This window comes from Rhinolophus sinicus, linkage group LG10, assembly GCF_036562045.2.
Source record: "Rhinolophus sinicus isolate RSC01 linkage group LG10, ASM3656204v1, whole genome shotgun sequence".
Lineage (NCBI taxonomy): Eukaryota > Metazoa > Chordata > Mammalia > Chiroptera > Rhinolophidae > Rhinolophus > Rhinolophus sinicus.
This window is the reverse complement of record NC_133759.1, coordinates 80,327,487-80,345,277: the sequence shown is the minus strand read 5'-3', so window position 1 is coordinate 80,345,277 and position 17,791 is coordinate 80,327,487. Positions and strand designations below refer to the sequence as shown.

The 17,791-nt window shown below is 48.9% G+C and overlaps 2 protein-coding genes across 6 annotated transcripts in view; both read right to left on the bottom strand.

Annotated features, from left to right (window-relative positions):
* Positions 1–838: 838 nt before the first annotated feature.
* Positions 839–7,199, bottom strand: REEP2 (receptor accessory protein 2). 4 transcript variants are annotated; one of them, XM_074313586.1, is made up of 9 exons: positions 6,994–7,181; positions 6,407–6,499; positions 5,077–5,149; positions 4,725–4,801; positions 3,240–3,360; positions 2,898–3,011; positions 2,397–2,544; positions 2,154–2,284; positions 839–2,067 (listed from the first exon to the last, which is right to left on the bottom strand). In XM_074313586.1, the coding sequence occupies exons 4-9, from the start codon at positions 4,790–4,792 to the stop codon at positions 1,999–2,001; spliced, it is 651 nt and encodes a 216-aa protein (XP_074169687.1). In that variant the 5' UTR covers positions 4,793–4,801; positions 5,077–5,149; positions 6,407–6,499; positions 6,994–7,181; the 3' UTR covers positions 839–1,998. The 4 variants fall into 4 exon arrangements, with proteins under 4 accessions (XP_074169687.1, XP_019595939.1, XP_019595938.1 ...); XM_019740380.2 differs by lacking the exon at positions 6,407–6,499 and having other exon boundaries at positions 2,397–2,538; positions 6,994–7,199; XM_019740379.2 differs by lacking the exon at positions 6,407–6,499 and having other exon boundaries at positions 6,994–7,192.
* A 1,713-nt stretch (positions 7,200–8,912) lies between these two features.
* KDM3B (lysine demethylase 3B) overlaps positions 8,913–17,791 on the bottom strand; it is a 52,398-nt gene continuing 43,519 nt past the window's right edge. For both annotated transcript variants that reach the window (XM_019740206.2, XM_074313581.1), the window contains 9 exons: positions 16,991–17,257; positions 16,035–16,206; positions 15,555–15,645; positions 15,279–15,409; positions 14,504–14,623; positions 13,353–13,492; positions 12,897–13,073; positions 12,261–12,395; positions 8,913–10,336 (listed from right to left, as the gene is read on the bottom strand). In XM_019740206.2, coding sequence (XP_019595765.2) covers positions 10,256–10,336; positions 12,261–12,395; positions 12,897–13,073; positions 13,353–13,492; positions 14,504–14,623; positions 15,279–15,409; positions 15,555–15,645; positions 16,035–16,206; positions 16,991–17,257 — 1,314 coding nt within the window. In that variant the 3' untranslated portion in view covers positions 8,913–10,255. The remainder of the gene's footprint in view (positions 10,337–12,260; positions 12,396–12,896; positions 13,074–13,352; positions 13,493–14,503; positions 14,624–15,278; positions 15,410–15,554; positions 15,646–16,034; positions 16,207–16,990; positions 17,258–17,791) is intronic.

The following is a 17,791-nucleotide window of genomic DNA, read 5'->3' as shown; positions in this document are numbered from 1 at the left end:
CATGCTCTGCTTCCTCCCTTTTCCTTCCACAAGGCTGAGCTGCTCTTTCTCTGCTCCCTTCTCCCTCCTTCCTACTTGCCTCCCTCTCCACTCTTTTATCTTCAGATGCTGCTTCTACTTCCCTGCTATCCTTTCCCTTCTCCTGAGTTCTGCCTTCCAGGGTCTCATTCGAGCTATTTGTGCCTCTTGGCCCCTATGGCCTTGGCTCTCCCTCCCAAGGGCTCAGAACCCATGTCCTGCAGCTCAGGGCTCGACCTCTCCCTTCTGGGGCCACATGGGCTACCTCTTTGGCCCTAGTACTTGGGTACCTGTCCTCTTTGTTCCCATGGTCAGACAGGAACCAGGGGGCTGGTTCCCCATCTCTACCTCTCCCTTCAACCCACTTGCATCCTCCTTTCAGAGTCTCTGGCTCACAGTTCCCCTCCATCACTTTTTTGCCTTTCTAGGCACTATGGCCATCCAACCCTCCAGCCCTGCCCAGCAGCCCATCCTCTCCCCGGGAAGCCTCCCTGGGGTCTTTGTCACTAGAACTTATACCTGGCATTTTCTATGTGTACCAGAAAGCCTATTCAGGGAAGGGGGTCTCAGGGCAAGATTCTGAAGGACGAGGGTTGGGGCTCGTAGCCCTCCTTGTCCCCTGGCTCTATCTTAAACCCCACAACCATTTTGCCGTACCGAACCCACTCAAGCCTATCTTTTATCTTGGAAATGAGAGCTCCCTGCATTCAGTTTGACCATTTCCCTCCTTCCTCCCACAGTTGGGCCCTGCTTCACACTTCAGGTCCCTTCCACCTGTGGACTGGGTAGGATAAGAACAAAGCACAGAGGCCAAAATAAATGAGGTGCCAGAGATTGGTTTATTGGCTCATCCAGTGCCAAAGGCCCAATGAGCATCCACTTTCCACAAAATCGGGAGCCCCTTGGCTCCCCCACTTTTTTTTCTTCTTCCCACATTCCTCCTGGCCCTGACTGAAGTCACAGGCAGAAGCTAGGGCAGGGTGTGGGGCAAAGGCTGGGCTCTGATAGGGGTCTGCTCACATGCCCCCACTCCGCTTAGCACAGGGAGAGGACTGGGGGAAAGGAGGATGGGCCCCTAGGTGGGGAGGAAAGGAACTGGCTCAGCAGGGGCCTCTATAGACCTTCCAGTCTAGGGGCAGGGCTGGAATGAGAGGAGGCAGAAAAGAATTGAGGGCAGAGGAGGAGGGGAGAGGACCCCCACTTGGAGCCCCATTCTCTCATGGGCTGGGGTCCTCTGAGCCTCAGAAACTAGGAAGGAGGGCTGAGAGGGAGAAAAGGGACAGCTGACTGTGGGGCTAAGGGTGGGGGGTGGCTGTTGCTGGAGGGAAAGTCATTTATTCCAAATCCCCTCAGCCTTAGACCCAGAAAGACACACACACACACACACACACACACACACACACACACACACACTCAATCTCACATCCCTGGAACTCCACCTCTTTTTAGTGGGGACACATAGCACAGAGCAATACCCAGTACCCCCAGCTACAGCTCTGGCCTGGCCATCCTGGTTACTTACGCACACACTAAGCCCCTTTGCTCCATTCACAGCTGTGGCCTGGAGCCCCTGCCCAGGTTCCCTGAGGCCTTCCCCACACCCCCCGCCCCCAGGTGCCTTCAGGCCCAACTCTGGTCCATCAGGGCTGTGACTGCCTCCCACCCCTGACCAGGGAGAGCAGTAGGGGCATGTTATGACCCCAAAGAAGCAGATGGCCATGGTTTTCAGCAAGGCACTGGGTGGGCGGGCAGGGTTGGAGCGGGGAGGGCTGGAATGGCGGTTCAGGCTCTGAGGGGCCCCACTTCATTGTGTGGCTCAGTCCTCAGCTCCTGGTCCATCCTCTACCCTCACACCCCCCAGCATGGCTCCCTCCTCTTTTCCAAGCCCTTCCAGAGAAACAGCCATCTGAGGGGCCTGGGGCCGGGACACGTGGGCACACAGTGTGAGCAGGGGCTCTGTAGACTGTGGGCATTGGGACCTCAAGCCGAATCGCCCCCGCCAGAGGTCTTCTTCTTGGGCCGGGTCTTCAGCGTCTTGGAAGCCAGTGGCTGTGGGAAGGAGGGAGGAAGACAGAGTGCTCAGCCTGGAGTCACAACCCCCTCCGCCTCCCCCCAAACTCTGGCTGGGCTCTCACCTCAGCTTTGGGCACTTTTTTGATGGACTTGACCCTCTTGGGGGCCTTGTCTCCCACATCCTCCTCAGAAATCTCTGTCCGGGGATCTGCCTGATGTGTGCTAGACCGTAAACTCAGGGCAGTGTCATCTCCTGGTTGTGGGGACAAAGGAGAACAGGGGTTTGGATGTTGCTCCCACCTGGCCGCCTCTGAGCCCTGGTGCCCCCCGCCCCCCGCCCAGCAAACGGCAGGCCCTGCCTGTACCTAAGTCCTCAGCGGTGTCCAGGAGGCTGCCGGGGTTGGGTCGGAGGCGGCCGTCAGGCCCCTGCAACGGCAATGTGTCCTCGTCCCGGATGAGGGTCAGGTCCTGCATGCTGAAGCTTCGGAGCTTCTCTGACAGCACCCCCTGGCCCTAGGGTCACCACCACGCACCGGGAGGACCGGAGGGAGGGGCGGGGTGGAGAGAGAGGTCACCATGGGGCACTGGGCCACCACTGGGCTCAGTGCCTTCCCCACACTGTCCTCACCCAGTCCTATGGAGCACTGACAGACAGGGGCCATACTTTCCCTTTGGACAGATGAGGAAACTGGCTTGAAGAGTAGAAGTCACATAGCTGGAGTGGGGTAGAGCCAGGATTGGAACCCTGAGCTGCACAAGCCCCAAACCTTCACGGCCCTGAGGACAGGGTGGTTGCAAAGGGCCTGACCAGGAGGATGAGATGAAAAAGGGGGGCCCCCAGGAGCGTGGGTCTACCCCCATCTCACCTTGGCAGCAGCTGTGACCGCAGCATTGGCGGCCAGGTTCAGGCCTCTTTTGCCCACCCTCATCATGGTCTCATAGCTCTTGTCTCGGGCCTGTGTGATGTACTCGTCAATCTCCTGAGAGGTCAAAGGGGAAGGAGGAAGAGGTGGGGGTGGGCCCTACTGGCCAGGCCCTACCCTGCCCTTGTTCACACCTGGACAAAGGCACCGCCTGCTACAGAAGGCCAGGCCCTGCCAGCTCACTTCAGGCTCTGGGCACCCACAGGGAGGGCCAGGCATATGCGTGGCTGCAGGCACTGGGCTGCCTTGGCCTGTGGCTGGCTGGGAAGCAGAGTGGGGGCGAACCTTCTCTTTGTTGGACAGTGTCGGGTGCACGAACTTGCGGTAGAGTACGCTGGAGCCCTTGGTATAAGGGGACAGCAGCCATATCACAAAGGCGATCTTGAGCTCAAAGTAGAAGGGGAACCTGTTGAGGGGACAGAGGCAAGGGGCATGTGCCGAGGCAGAGAGTCAGGTGTCCTGATCCCCTGCACGACCTTGGCCGGCCCCCACCCCTCAGTGCACTGGGGTCCCCATGTGGCTCAGGAGACCGGTCATTTCTAATCTTAAGGGTACTGGGAGGCTTGGCTGAGATCCCAAGCAGGAAGGTGAGAAGTGAGCCCAACAGGAATTCCCCTCAGCAGTGGCTCCCTCGCCCTTTTCTCTCAGCCTCGGCCCTCTCAACCTGACAGAAGACCTCCCCCCCAACTCCTCTGTCCTGGGGTCAACTCCAAGGCGAGTTCCCTAACCTTCTAGATCTACTCCTGCATCCTCACCCCCTTCTCCTCCTGCCCTTCCTCCCATGAAGAAGATGGGGGCTTCTCCAGCTGTGCTCTGGATTCCATCCCTCACTGCCATGACATGCCCCTGCTTTTAAGAATCCTCCATTTCCCATGGTTCCCTCTCTCAGGCCACAAACTCCTGCAGGCAGGTCTCATACATTCTCACAAAAACACCAACAAAGCTCTCTCCTTTGCTTGTTAGTCAAGAGGCAGCTACATTCACTGCCCTCAATTTTTAACCCAATTACCTTGCTCTGCTAAAACTATTTTTCTCAAAGGACATAGATCCTTGTACAGCAGGTCCTCGAATAACGTCGTTTTGTTACAACATCGATGAGATGCCATAAGAACTTAACTCTTATTTGTATCCATTAGCCTGTGGTAAAACTGGTTTTGCTATAAATCGGTTTGCTTAAAGTTGCAGAACCTACCAACGATGTTAAGTGAGGACTTACTGTAATCTGCAAATGCAATGATCTTTTGTCTTCTACCTCTCTGTAAAGCTCTTTTCTTGACTCCCAATGGACTGTGCTATGTTAGTTCTCGCTTCCAAAAGGCATCTGTCCATTCAATAAACATTTCTGAGCTCCTACTGTGAATATACAGATGATGAAGGCATTCCCTGTCTTCAAAGTGTTTACACATAATCTAGTTGTGCCTGGAAAATGTCTTTGAAATACAAGCATCCAATGTGCTTAGGACTGAATCATTTACAAATAGGGAAAATGAGCCTAGAGAGCTGTGACATGCCCAAGGTCTGGCAGAAACTGAATTCTATTGTGGTGCTTTGGCTGCCACCAGAAAGAAATGTGGGGGTTATGTTTGTTCTTATTCTGCTGATCAAACAAGGCCTGGATCGGGGTGGGCGTGGCGGGGGGGGGGTGTGGAAATCCAGAAAGCCATGGAACTGCGGTCTCCACCCTGGGTCTCAATCTTCTGTTTGCTGGCAGGGTGGAGAAAGTCAGAGGCCCTGGAGCCCAAGATGCAGGGAGGGCGTGCTGGACCTCACCAGGAGAGCACGATATCCGTGAGCGTCTCAGCCGTGGTGAAGAAGGCAAAGACGATCCAATACATCATCCACTTTACCTGAGGGTACAGAGGGCAGCGTCGGCTGGGGCCTGGAGGGCCTCTGCCTGTCAACTGTGCGGAGGTACTGCAGGGAAGGGATATTCAGGACCTCAACTCTGCCTGAGGGTCATACCAGGGCAGGGGGAAGGCACATACAGGAACTTCCTATGAACCAGGGTCTCGTTAGTGCCAACAGCATTGGTACAAAGTTACCCCACATATAATGTGACCCACTGTCATTCCCCTATCTCTGCCATGTGGGTTGGGTGGGAGATGAAGGGTCATACACTCACATATTCCTTCACGTTTTTTGTCTTCACGGCCTTGTAGGAAGAATAGGCTGGGTACAGGGTGCCAAAGATGAGCCTAGGGAGGCAGGCATGGTTACTGGGCCCCTTGGCCAAGAGCGGTGGCCTGTCCCTCCCAGCTCTGCATCAGTCCCTGGATAGGTAAAGGGAGCAGGGACAGGACTCCAGAGTGCCACAACAGCTGGATTGATGAACTCAGGTCAGGGGTAAAGGTCAAAGCAGTCAAGACTCAGGCGATATGTAAGCATGGAGGTCCCAGCCAGCTAGGGTGATGCCCTTTCCCCTCTATTGATCAGTTTTTCTCCAGCCCCTGAGATACAGAAAGACCCAGCGGGTCCAATATAGTCCCTTCAGCCATGATCCTTGGTTATGCACAAACATATGGGAGTGGGGATCTAGTTACTGCCATAGAGGGGTCTTCTCCAGACACCATGTCCATTCACACTCTTCTGCCCTAACCATCTACCTCCCTTTCGCAGAGCCGGCTGGGTAGGGCCAGGTCTGCAAGGGAACCTGACACTGCCTAGCGGGGCACTCCATCTGGCAGTCAGAGACAACACTGTGGCCCTGGGGACCTGGGGAGCAGAGGACATAGGGGCAGGAGGTCCTGGGAAGGGCAAATAGGAGTATTCCCCCATGTAAACACTCTTGGGACCAGGCTCAGGGAAGGGCCGTGGGCTGAAGACCCTGGCTGGAGTAGACCTGATGGTGACTCCATCAGAGACCATCTATAGGTCGCAGGTGAGGGGACGAGAGGACTAATGCCCCTCAGGGAGCACATGGAGATAAGAGCAGCAGCCACTCTGAAGACCACATGAAATGAGCCCCCTGGACGCCCTCTGGGGTGGGATGGAGGAGAGGAAGCAAGGAGACTCCAGCGGGTCTAGAGGAAGCCAGGACATATGCACATGACAGCAACGAATGGGAAGAAGGCAGCAGGGAGGGGATTCTGGGGTGTCAGCCCCCATGGTGGAGGCTGAGGGGCAGGGTCCTGAGCTGGGGGAGGGGTTGGCTGAGGTCCATGTGGAGCCCCTGCCAGGCCCAGCCCCTTGACAATGTGGGGGTACTGCCTATTCCCCATGGACCCACCTCATAGAGGCAGGATACTTCCGAACTGGCCTGTGCAGATGGGGTGGGGATGGACTCCTCAGACAAAGTCTGGGGTTGTGGGAGCAGGGTTCCCTCCTGGAGCCTGAGGGAGGTGGCAGGGGCATAGCTCCAAGATGTGGCTGAGAGCCTAGAAAGAAGGCCACTTAACGCCTTCCCCTCTGTGACTTTCACAATCCCGAGCACACTCATATTCCCTCCCCATTACCTCCCACACTTTGTCCTCCGAGCATCTCTGCTTCCTGACGCTCAGACATCGTCCCTGGGGGGCCTTCAGAGCATATGCCCTCCTCCCCATCTCCTGATGGTCAGTGGAAGAGGGAGGAAGAACTGAGCCCTTTGGGGAGACCAAGGCTGCTGCTATGGCCCTAAGCTATGGAATGACAAGGCCCTGCCTTGCTCCCACTCTTCCATTAGCTCTTATGCTCCAGGGAGATGAGGGCCCAGGTCTGAGCAGCTCCTCCAGCTCCGATCTGGTAGGTGGGGGAAGGGACATGCCCGCCTCCCCTCATAAATCAAGCGCAGTGCTCAGCCCCTGGGATGAGGGAAGGCGAAGGAGCAGGGAAATTAAAAAGGGTGGGAAGCCAGGCCTGCCACGCTCCTCAGTATTTCCCCCTCCAGTCCGGGGTCCCACACCTCCATGTCCCTGGGGACCCCAAATAGGGATGACATGCCTTTATGTCACCGTGCTGTTGAGGCCACGGAGTGGTCCACCCCGGGCTTCAGCACCACCTCACTCCCACCCCTACCCCCACCCTCCTCCCACCCAGCCGCGCCCGCCGCCGCCGCACTCACACCACCAGCCGAGAGATGATCCAAGACACCATGGCGAGGCGGCGAGGCGCGCGCCGGGGACCCGGCCCGGGCCGAGGATGCAGCTGCCGGAGGTCGAGCGGTGGCGGCAGCAGGAGCCGCAGTAGCAGCAGCAGCCGCAGCAGCAGCAGCAGCCGCAGCAGCAGCCGCCGCGGGGGCCACTGAGCCGCCGCCGTTTAAAGGGGAGGTCCCTGCCGCAGCGGCGGGCCGTGGGCGGTGGCGGCTCTTAAAGGGGAGGCCGCGGCAGCGGCGGCGCGCCCCCCGCACCTGCTGTCGCCGGGCATGCGCCTTTGACCCTCAGTGCCCGGCCTTCTTCTACCGGTAATCGTTCACTTTTGTTGGGTTCCAAGCCTTCACGGTTCCATCCTGACAGCCCAGCCGTTCTCCTGCCCTGCCCACCTTGGGCTGAAAGGCTTCAACATCCACGAGGAAGAACAGCTATGACTTGAGTGCTTACTGTGTGCCAGGCCCTATGCTCAGTGCTTCCCCTGCATTGTTTCAGTGAACCCTCACGACCATCCTCTAAGGCAGAGGTTATAATTATCCTCATTTTTAAGATAAGGAAACGGAAAGCTTCTGGAGGTTCAGTAATTTGCCAAGTGTCACAAAACCACTAAGTCATGGTTCTCTGAACCCCATCTACTTTAAACAGGCTACTTCTCCCAACTGCTGACTAGCAAACCCTCCTCCCCCATCACAGGTCCTGTAAAGACACCCGTCCAAGAATTCCTGAGGTCAAAGGTAGAGCTGCACCTGTCCACCTCAGCCCTTCTCCACCTTCAGCAATCACCCAGTTGTGAGAACCTCCCCCACATCTGACCTGTTCAGGGTTGTCAGTTCCTAAGCTTTGCAGGGAACACTATGCTCTCAAGGTGGATACCTTGGGGCACGGGAGTCAGACCTTCAAAGGCCTGGGCCTAGGTTGCAGATGGAGCCAGGGGCTCCAGTTCCACCCCCATCAGCAAGCACTGGCAGCCGTAGATGCCCTAATTCTGAAGACATTTATATCCATAATGTAGGCTAGCCTACCCGGCCTCCTGATTTTTACCAAACCAACAAACCTCCAACCCCCACTCCCTTCCCTTCATTGCTTTCCTCTCCTGTCCCATTTCAAAGCTTTTGCATTTGTCACGCCTTTGTGTGGAGGTGTAATCCTCCTGGAGATCACAGCACCAACCATGCCCATCCAGGCTGAAAGGACATGCTCAGAGCTCTGCATTTCAGTTATGGTCCTATTCAAACGCAGTATCTTTGAACCATACAATGACCTATGTCCACCCTGATAATTGTATTTCTAAGCTCAAATTCTTTGGAAGGTGTTTTCCAACAGGCTCCAGAGAAACAGCCTCAAATGACCCCTCTTGCTATTCTTTACAACTTCCTCATCTAAAGGCCTTTTCTAATTGGAATATCATCTGTCCGTTTCATTGCTGCTTCATAAACAAAAATAAATCCCATTTGGGTCTTCCCCCACCAACTCCCAGGTGGAGCTAGAGCCACATTTCTTTTGTAAGCAGCCCAGGCCTCCTGCTTTGAGGAACCCCACCACTGATGGCTCAAAGCCTCGCTCAGGTCATCCTCCATGACCTTTTCCCCCCAGACTGCCCCAGGAAGGTAGGACCCCATGTTTCCCACTCCAATCACTGAGCAGAAACTACGGGAAACCTTTCTCGTCCCACCCTGTAACTCATGTGGTCCCTTACCCTTGCCCCCAAGCTCTCACAAACCACAATGACTTGGCACTTCCCTCTCCTAGTTGGGCACAACTTCAGAAGCAAAGGTTAATAATGGGATGCAGCAATGTAATGATCTGAAAATGAACCATCTTCCACCTCCAACCCTGCCCTCCACCTGGCCTTGATTTTAATAGCTGGCACAGGAAAAATTTAATCCACTCCAAACAGATTTGTTAGATTTTTAATAAGAACATGGAAATCCCAATCAGCCCTTCAACAAAATTAAAATACAGAAAGTGAAATTAAAAGTATTCTACAGTAAATGACTTTTATTTAAAAAAAAAAAAAAGTAAGTGTGAACATATAAACAAGCCTGCAGGGCACTACAGTACAGCTGGAAAGAAGATAGATACATTTTCCAATGTACCCATGGGCCAATGAATTCCATTATTTTCAAATAAATTCTTAATAAAACTCCACTGAATTGGAAAGTTTTGCTGAAAATATTTCTGGACAAAAAACCCAAAAAACAAAAAGCCTCATGTAGGAAAATGCAACTTTCCTTCGAATTTGGAACTGTAAGAGGAGTCCCAAGGGAACGCTGGTAGTAGGTGGAAATGGTTCCTGAAGTGTGTGTATGTGTGGAAAATACCACAGCTCAGACATGACAAAGTTATTTTCTTAGGTGGCTGTTCCCTCAAGATAGGACTGAGATGGGAGGGGGAGAAACTAAAAGAATCCTAAAAAGCCAATTCTTTTAAATTCTGCTTTGGCTGATTTTGTGCTATAATGGGCAGTTGATTTCTAAAAATCATATTTCTTCAAAGAGTTTTATCGAAAGGAAGACTAAATGTAATGTGCCTTTCCTCATAAACCAGGAAAACAACTGTGGTATTTCAAAAATTCTAAAAATATCTACTTTCATGAAATAGTAACTATTTCACTACAAACCTATTTTTCACTAAATACACACGTTTCCTAATCCTGGAGCCTCCTGGGAAAAGCAGTGGGTTCTCCCCGGGTCCTGCAAGACTCCAGTGTTCACGGGAGAGATTGTGGGGAATGGCTTTACCCCGTCTCCTGGGATGGGCTGTGTCAGAGGTCACGTGCAGAGACACTGTCAGGCTTCCACCAGGCATGTTTAGCAATGAGCCCCTACTTGTACCAGTTATATAATTCCCTCTACCTCCAAACACATTCCCACTTCACTAGGCACAAGAGAAAAAGAAAAGAAAGGTGTGCCCACATTCCGGGTTTCCATGAATCTCAAATCACAAGAATGTAGGAAAGCCCCGCGATGTTCAGGCAATTCAGAGTCCCAGAAGGCCACAGGATGGGAATGTGGCACCCTCGGCTTGGAGTCTGAAACTGTGTGTGTGAACAGTGCGACTTTCCTGTGTCAACCTTCAGTGTTGAGGCAGCGTAGACGAGAGTGGCTGGAGAGTTTGTAATACTGACCACACTGGCTCCGAGTGAAGGGCCTCTGCTCCAGCAGAGAACCCTGCCGTTCCCTGTATGTGTGTGAGTGAAAGACCTGCTTCACAGGGGAGTCTGGAATTTCTTGATGCCTAAGACCTTGCCAGTTTGGATTCATGAGCCTTGAGGGTGCCAACAGCATCTTTCACTGCATGATAAATGATGTTCTTCACCTGCAGAGAGCAAACAGCAGTCAGTGTGTGGCAGCCCCATGCTGTCTTCTGCAAATGAAAACGTACGTTCTACACTGACTATAAGCCTACTGATTAGTGAGGAAATCCCCCAACCAGGATTGCGTGCTTCCCAAATCAACCCCATAGGTTATTTACCACTCATGTAGGATGTAAGGTCCATATTCAAAAAAGAATGATGAAATCGTTTGAAAGACTACATAATCACCACCATCTGTGTGCTTACTATGTGCTGGGCACTACTGCTAAGCTCTGTATACGGACTTTCATTTAATCCTTATCATAATCTTGTGAGGTAGATTTTATTATTATCCCCATTTTATAGAAGAGAAACTGAGGAAGCCGAGGTTCCATGGTTAAGAACCCTGCCTAAGGTCCTGTAACTAATAATTCAATAAAACCACAGTGGGCAAGTAGGATTACTGACTAAAAGGAACACACATTATGTATGAAGTAGGAAGACACAGTAATCGTTATTGAAGTGAATGGCCGAAAGACAGTTTACAATGAACAGGCTAAAGACAGTTTTAAACCAAGATGGTGATTTCTGGGGAAGGAAAGTGGGGAGATGGAATGGGAAGGGGACATGGAGACTTCAGCAATGTAGTTGTGTGTATTTATGTTGTACATATGTGCGTACATATATGATGCTTTATTACTTAAGCTGAGTGATGGGCACACAAGCCCCCTGGTGCTATTCTCCATTAAATTTTTTGTATTAATTCAACACATATTTACTGAGTACCTACTTACTATGTGTCTGATATTATGCTAGGGAAATTCAGTGAATAAAACAGTAAAATACCTGCTTTCATGGAGCTTAAATAGCTTAGATTCTAGTAGGGATAGAAGCAAACAGATAAAATACAAAGTATGTTAGATGGTAAAAAGTACTGCAGAACAAAATACAGCAGTGACAGAGGATTGGGAATGCTGGAGGTGACCTGTGAGACGTAAGAGACCTAGTGGAGGTAAGGTCTGAAATATTTATGCCTGAATATGTGCATTATATCTACAACATCACTGTTATTTATTTATCAATGTGACTGTATTTTGTATAAGAAGTTTATGGTTGAAATGTTCCGTAATTTTGAAAAAGGAATAGTAAAATAGATCAGACTCAGGGGTTGGAGGTGATTGAATCTATCAGCAAACGAGGAAAATCTCCAACCTCATCAGTCACTAACCAAAGGAGACACACCTGAGCCACAGGCATGATGGAGGGAAACAGGCCACAAGTGAGAGGCTGGGAGAGTGCATATTCAGATTGCTAAAGTTCTGTGCGGGGAACCGTGCTTCCTTATTCTTTCTTCTTTTTCTGCTACTAAAGCAGCCAAGTGTATTAACAATGAAATTCTGCCCTAAAAGTTCCAATCCATTAGGGAGCAGAGGAAAACCTAATTTGATTGTCTAGCTTAGATCTCTAAGAGGAAAACAATCCTCACCCTTGCGAATACAATTTTTAGGGACATAGATAGCAGTCCTTAGCAGGGCTCTGAAGAATTGAGTTTGCACAGAAATCTGTTGTGAGAAGCAGCTTCAGAGAAATGGGCCCTTTTCAGAAACAAGCTCAGAACAAATTGCCACAGTGCTTTTCCGCCTGACTGGGGGAAGTCGCCTAATCATAGTTACTAACACCGAAACACTGTAGCTCCCAGGGGCAGAGAAACAGAGCACTGTCACACTGGGAATGATTAGGTTAAAAGATGAGTCATCTCTAAAACCAAATCAGTCCTGGATTAAATACTTCCTGGAGGGAGGACTCCATACCCGCACACAGGTTCCCTAATCATCTCTCCCCAGTTATACCTCCTAGAGAACGCTCTGAAAGCACAATGTGCCTCCTGTGTGTGTAGCTGAGTAGGAGATGAGACGACGGAGTGGAAGTGAAAGAGGAGCTATTTACCTGCAGTTTATCCTCATGGTTTGTATGAGTGTTAGAGAGATGTCTGAATTCCTGTGTTAGGCGGAAACAGTGCTTTACGTGTTCTGGAGAAACAAAGTCTTCTGCTACTTTTATGCAACTGTATAGATTGTGCACCTGGAAGGGGAAAAGGACAGAGGGAAAATATCAGGCATTAGAGATTCAATAATACATGGAAAATGTCCATGACAAGGTTAAAGAAAATTAAAAAAAACTTTAGAAATACTTATAATAGTCCATTTTTATAAAAATAACACATGCAGAAAAACTCTAAGTATAAATTTATAAATAAAAACATTAGTATTTGCACAGAAAAGGATCTGGAAAAATATATACCAAACTGTTAACAGTAGGCTATGTCTGAGGAAGGCAGGATGAGGAGATTTAAAAGGGGTATGACACAGGGAACTGAGCTGGAGACTTCCATTGTCTAAAAAATTTTTAATAAGCATTTAAAATTACATAGAAGAAAATTAAAAAGCAAAAGATAAGTAGTAGTTTAAGAGCAATCTGCAATCTGTCTAACCCAGACATTTGTATCTATGGCCAGATTAGCAGGAAACTCAGAAATAAGGAAGCTCATGGAACTGTGGAACCCAGCCACCAGATGGAACCCACCTGGTGTGGGGCTCCAGCAGGTATGAAGACGGCATCTCCCAGGAACTGAACAATGGCCCAGCCTTGCACGCCATACTCTTCATAGAGTCGTTTACGGAGGGTCTGGTCCAGGTACCAACTTTGGTCATGAATTGGGTCATGATCAGGGGGATTCTCTTGGCCTTGCTCTTCTCCAACCTGAAGCCATGACCAAACACAAAGACAGAAAAATCAATGAATACATAAAAGTTATTAACAGCATAAATCTAACAAGTTACAGCAATGTCCATAGTGGGCCAAAGCTTCTGCTTTACTCCATTCTACATTGTTCTAGGTGTAGATTCAGACCTTTGGGGAGTTTTGACAAGAGGTACAGGTCTTTAATGCTAAGGGACTCCACACAAGAAACCCAAGGCAGGTTGTCTCAGCACCCCCAGACCCTTAACCTGTGCACTGGTAGCCCACTCTGGGGCATACCTTTCGGAGCAGCTCCCGAATCTTCTCTGCATCCTTGGCTGCATAGATGTGCCACAAAGCACCAGGCTTCTCCTTCCCATCATGAATCCTCTGCTTTGTCACCTCATCAGCATCTCCCTCATCAATTGTCTTGAGTACCTCTGAAAAGAACAAAATGCCACTTTTCAATGTAACTAGTACCTCTGAGTGAAGCAAAATGTCTAATTCAAACGAGTTTCATCTCCACTATTCTCAACTCTGTGGAGTAATATAAGGTAGAATCAAAACTCATATTGGTCTAAGTTTCCTATACATAGGAGAAGTGACCGTAATTAATCTTCCTTACTTAGTAGAGGCTCAGCATTTTTTAGAGGTATAGTTTTCCTTTAAATCATATTTCTTGTTCAAACTGTGGAGCCATATCTTATGTTCAAACTACAGATTATTTCCTGCTGCAAGTAGATGGACTCTACATATTTTCTCAAGACCTCTCCGAACTCTAAGGATTCTATGGGGTTAAGGCCACAAAGTGTAAAGCTTCTCTGGCGAGTTAAGAGGGCCAGCTTCTAATGCTTATCTGTTATAATCCCTTAAAGGTGACACAACGGAGGGATCTGCAGGTGTGTGGCATCAAAAGCAAATGTGTGGCAGGGAATGTACCAAAGTAATGACACTGATTATCCCTGAACCTTGAGATTTTGAGTTACTTATTTTCTTCTTTAAAACTGCCTATGTTTTCTATAATTTCCATAATTAACACATATTAATCTTAAACTCAGATAGCACGGAGTACAAATGCAGCAGAATATCACTTTCATGCTTCATTTCTGTGCAAGTGACCTGGCTTTATCATCTGTCACCTGACAGCTGATCTGGCTGATGGACCATGTAGGCTGGTTTCCCCTTTCTTCTTCATCCCTTTGTGATGCTACACACTCAGTGGAAAAAGGCAGCACTTCCAGGAGAATGACTGGTCAGAGATACACAAGTAGCATTCTTCTCTGCTAGACCCTCCCTTTGTCTAGCAGCATTCACTGGGCACCTACTACAAATCAAGCCTGGTCGAGATTTAAGCAAAAGCCACTGGCCCTGACTGAGGAGGAAAATACCCAATTCTACTCCCGAGGCCAAACCTCGCCATCTTGAAGCAGTGGGGGTTCTAGAAATCGTACCTTCATCATGAGCACCCTCCCCGATGGGGATCCCAACATACACCATCACATTAACTGCATCAGACACATCCAAGTGAAGATTTGTTGTGCCAACCCTTCTATCTTCCGCTGTTATCAAGCCTGAAGGTAAAAGGAAGATATGCAAAGTGAAAGGAGATATTCTGAAGAATCCATAGAAACTCTGCGAGTGAAAACATACTCAAAGATGTTCTTAAATGAGTAACATTGGGAGAATGAAGTATAGCTGTTCATCAAGGAATTATTCTCATTTCTTTTCTACCGTTTTAAGACTTCTAGCTTGGTGGTTGACACTATCGTTAGCTTTGGCCACTGAACCATTTCCACTCCCCCCCACCCCATGATTTCTTCTTCAAAAGAAAAACAGATATGGGCATTAGTGACATTCAAATGAAGCTTGGCTTTCACAGTGACTTAGAACATTACTGAGACTTCACAAAGAGCTGGTTGGGTAGCATGGTACCCAGACTTCGTCACTGTTATTTTACGGCATCTCTTAAAAACTAAGAATCCTATCTCCTTGGATAAAGTTTTTGAGAGGAAACTTTCTAACTCCTGGAGACTTACAAGCTTATGGACTGGGCTGATACAGATATTACGCAAACCAGTATGACAAAAGCAAACACACTCAAAACTCTCCTGGATCCTGTGAACTTCCCTAGCACCTGCACTTGGCCTCTATCATCTCTACACTCCCTCTCAAGGTGAAATGGGAACAACAGTGTCCCAAAAGGGCACCATGGTCTGGCTCTCATACCATAGGCATTGTACATCTTGGGGCCCAGATCGGGCCTTACGAAGTAGCTGGGTAGCCTAGAGGCCAGATTGAGCCTGCCGTCTCGTTTGGTATATTCTGGTAGAGGAAGGTTCTCCATCAGATCTTCAAACCTACAAAAAAACAGGAAAGATGACTTAGTTTGTTACCGGGAGCAAAAAAGCGAAGAGGCAAAGTTCATTTTTCTGTGATTACTTTTGGGATGGCTTTGGCAAGGCAAAAAAGTCTCTCAAGATGACCCACTGTAAGTTCACTGACCTTGTTGGCATCATGTCCCTAAAATCTTCCCCAGGAGGCCAGTCCTTGAGTTTGAGCACCATTGGCTGTCCATCTTCTGACCTTAATCGCTCTGGAAGACAGAAAGCACTCCCATAAACATCTGCTGGGTTGGCTGCTGCCTGATCTTCCAGTGACTACAAGTTTTAGAAGACTCAGCTCTTATTTTCGAACTTGTAAACTCCCAAAACGGACTAGATGGGCCTTGTTAGCACTGCTTTAGTACATGCTACATTTATCCCCCTCTCTTAGAGTGAAAGTGCTCCACAAACCCTGTGGGATCACGTGCTTAAGCTCAGGTGTGCTCTGGGAGCCAAGTGACTGCCAGGTGAGCTACCTGATTGGCACCAGGAAAGAATGTGTTTCCCTCCAAGAGGATATAGTCTGTTATTCTGGGGGGCGGGCATATACATGCTTATTTCCCAGTCTTCCATTATTAAACTAGATATCAAAGCTACTTACTGCATATGATCTCGAAGCCATCCCAGAAATCCCGAACTTTCACATCAGAAATTATAGCACAGTTCCTACAGTTCACCAAATCCACATCCTGGTCTCCAAATTCCTGGCTAAAGGCTTCTGGCTTCCAGAGTTCAGACTTGAGCTTTTTATGTACCCCTGAAACGAGCACTGGCTGTGGAAACAAAAATACCCCATTTAGGAAATACTTTTAGCTCAGGACTAAGGGACGGAATAGAAAGATTTCCTGGGGATCACCTCTTCTTCTCCATGATGATTTATTGTTCCTTCTCAGTTTCAGAATCTATGGATTTCAACATATCAGCTGCAGCAAAGGGAAACTACTCCTACTCAGTTATTACTCAATTCACACCCTAGGAACATACCATAGAAATCACTTCTGTTGCCCTAGTATCTACCACTATTTTGAGGTGAGAAGATAAAAGCACCTTTGAGAATACTTCCTCACATTGAGAATGAAAAAAAAAGTCTATCCAGACAATTCCATAACTTCCCCCTTTGTTAAGCACCTGCTAAGGTAAAAAAAACCAGTATTATCACACTATCACACAACCTTGCACAACCTTGTATGGCCTTGAAACATTTACCTAGAAAAGTACCACCTGCTTCCACCCACCTTCTCCGCACCCCACATCACACTTAAGGATTTTCCTCTAAAGGTGTCATTAAGATCAGATCACCAACTAACAGAAATTCAACTGCCCTATTAAGAACACAGAGCCACACAGCTTAGAAACAAAATCCATAATGTGTTTTTAGGAATCTTCCGATTTTTAGAAACCCAAGAAAACTGAAGTAGCAAGGCTGTGTACAATGAACTTACTTATGTCTAAATCTCCCTGGCCAAAGATCTCCCAGAGAGAACTGCAACTCTCCTGGTAGGTGTGGCAGGCAGGCAGGCAGGCAGCCAGCCCAGGGAACTTCTTATTCTTGCTTACCTGGCCTTGTTTCCAACACTCCCGGAAGATCTTCCAATTGTTTTTGTTGCTGGGGTCATGGAGACACAGAAGTCTCCCATCACAGAGCCAGGAGTGAGAGGTGTGGGGGTCCAGCACATTTAACCCCATCACCATCTCCTTTACCTCCTTCTGAGTATCAGTCAAGTTACAGGACCGCTTTGCAGCATCTGAGGTTTTCTTATTTTCCACCACTGAGGCAATGATGTGGTCAAGGAAGTTGGGTAGGCTGGCCTTGTTCTTCACTCCCTGCCAGACACAAATCCATCAGGTAAGTTTGACGGAGGCCACATGAGAAGAACATTCAAAAGTCTGCAAGTTGTGTTCATATGAAGGAGTTCTGATCTACTTCATTAGAGTTCATAAAAATTGTTGAAATGAGTTTTATAATTGGAAGGAGGAGTCTATTAAGTCAGTATCTTAAATTTCCCTATCCTTCATTTGCTTTACATTTATGAAAGAAAGAACAGGAAGATCCCTTCTGCCTCAAGAGATCTGACACCTAAGAAAATAGCTCTGCATTTAAGCATAGGCACATAGACCACAGGGATCACAAAATGCTGTGACTGAGTGAAAAACATCATTCACTTGGAGGGTTATCAATTTTTTTATGGCCAGCATGCCCAAGGGATGCAATATTTGAGCTTTTATCAACTTGATAATCCTATGCCTGAAGTGTCACTAACCATTATTTCTGCAGAGTACATGTGATCATATAACATTCTGGAAAAATTGAAAAAGAAAAAGGAAAACTGGGGCTTGGAGCAAGTACAAAAAAATAGA

Excerpts from the sequence above, each read along its gene's own strand:
- REEP2 (XM_019740379.2), bottom strand. The coding sequence starts at position 7,025 with ATGGTGTCTTGGATCATCTCTCGGCTGGTGGT. Across the intron at positions 5,150-6,993 it reads ATCATCTCTCGGCTGGTGGT|GCTCATCTTTGGCACCCTGT; the intron begins GTGAGTGCGGCG and ends CTGCCTCCCTAG. Across the intron at positions 2,545-2,897 it reads CGGTCACAGCTGCTGCCAAG|GGCCAGGGGGTGCTGTCAGA; the intron begins GTGAGATGGGGG and ends TGGTGACCCTAG.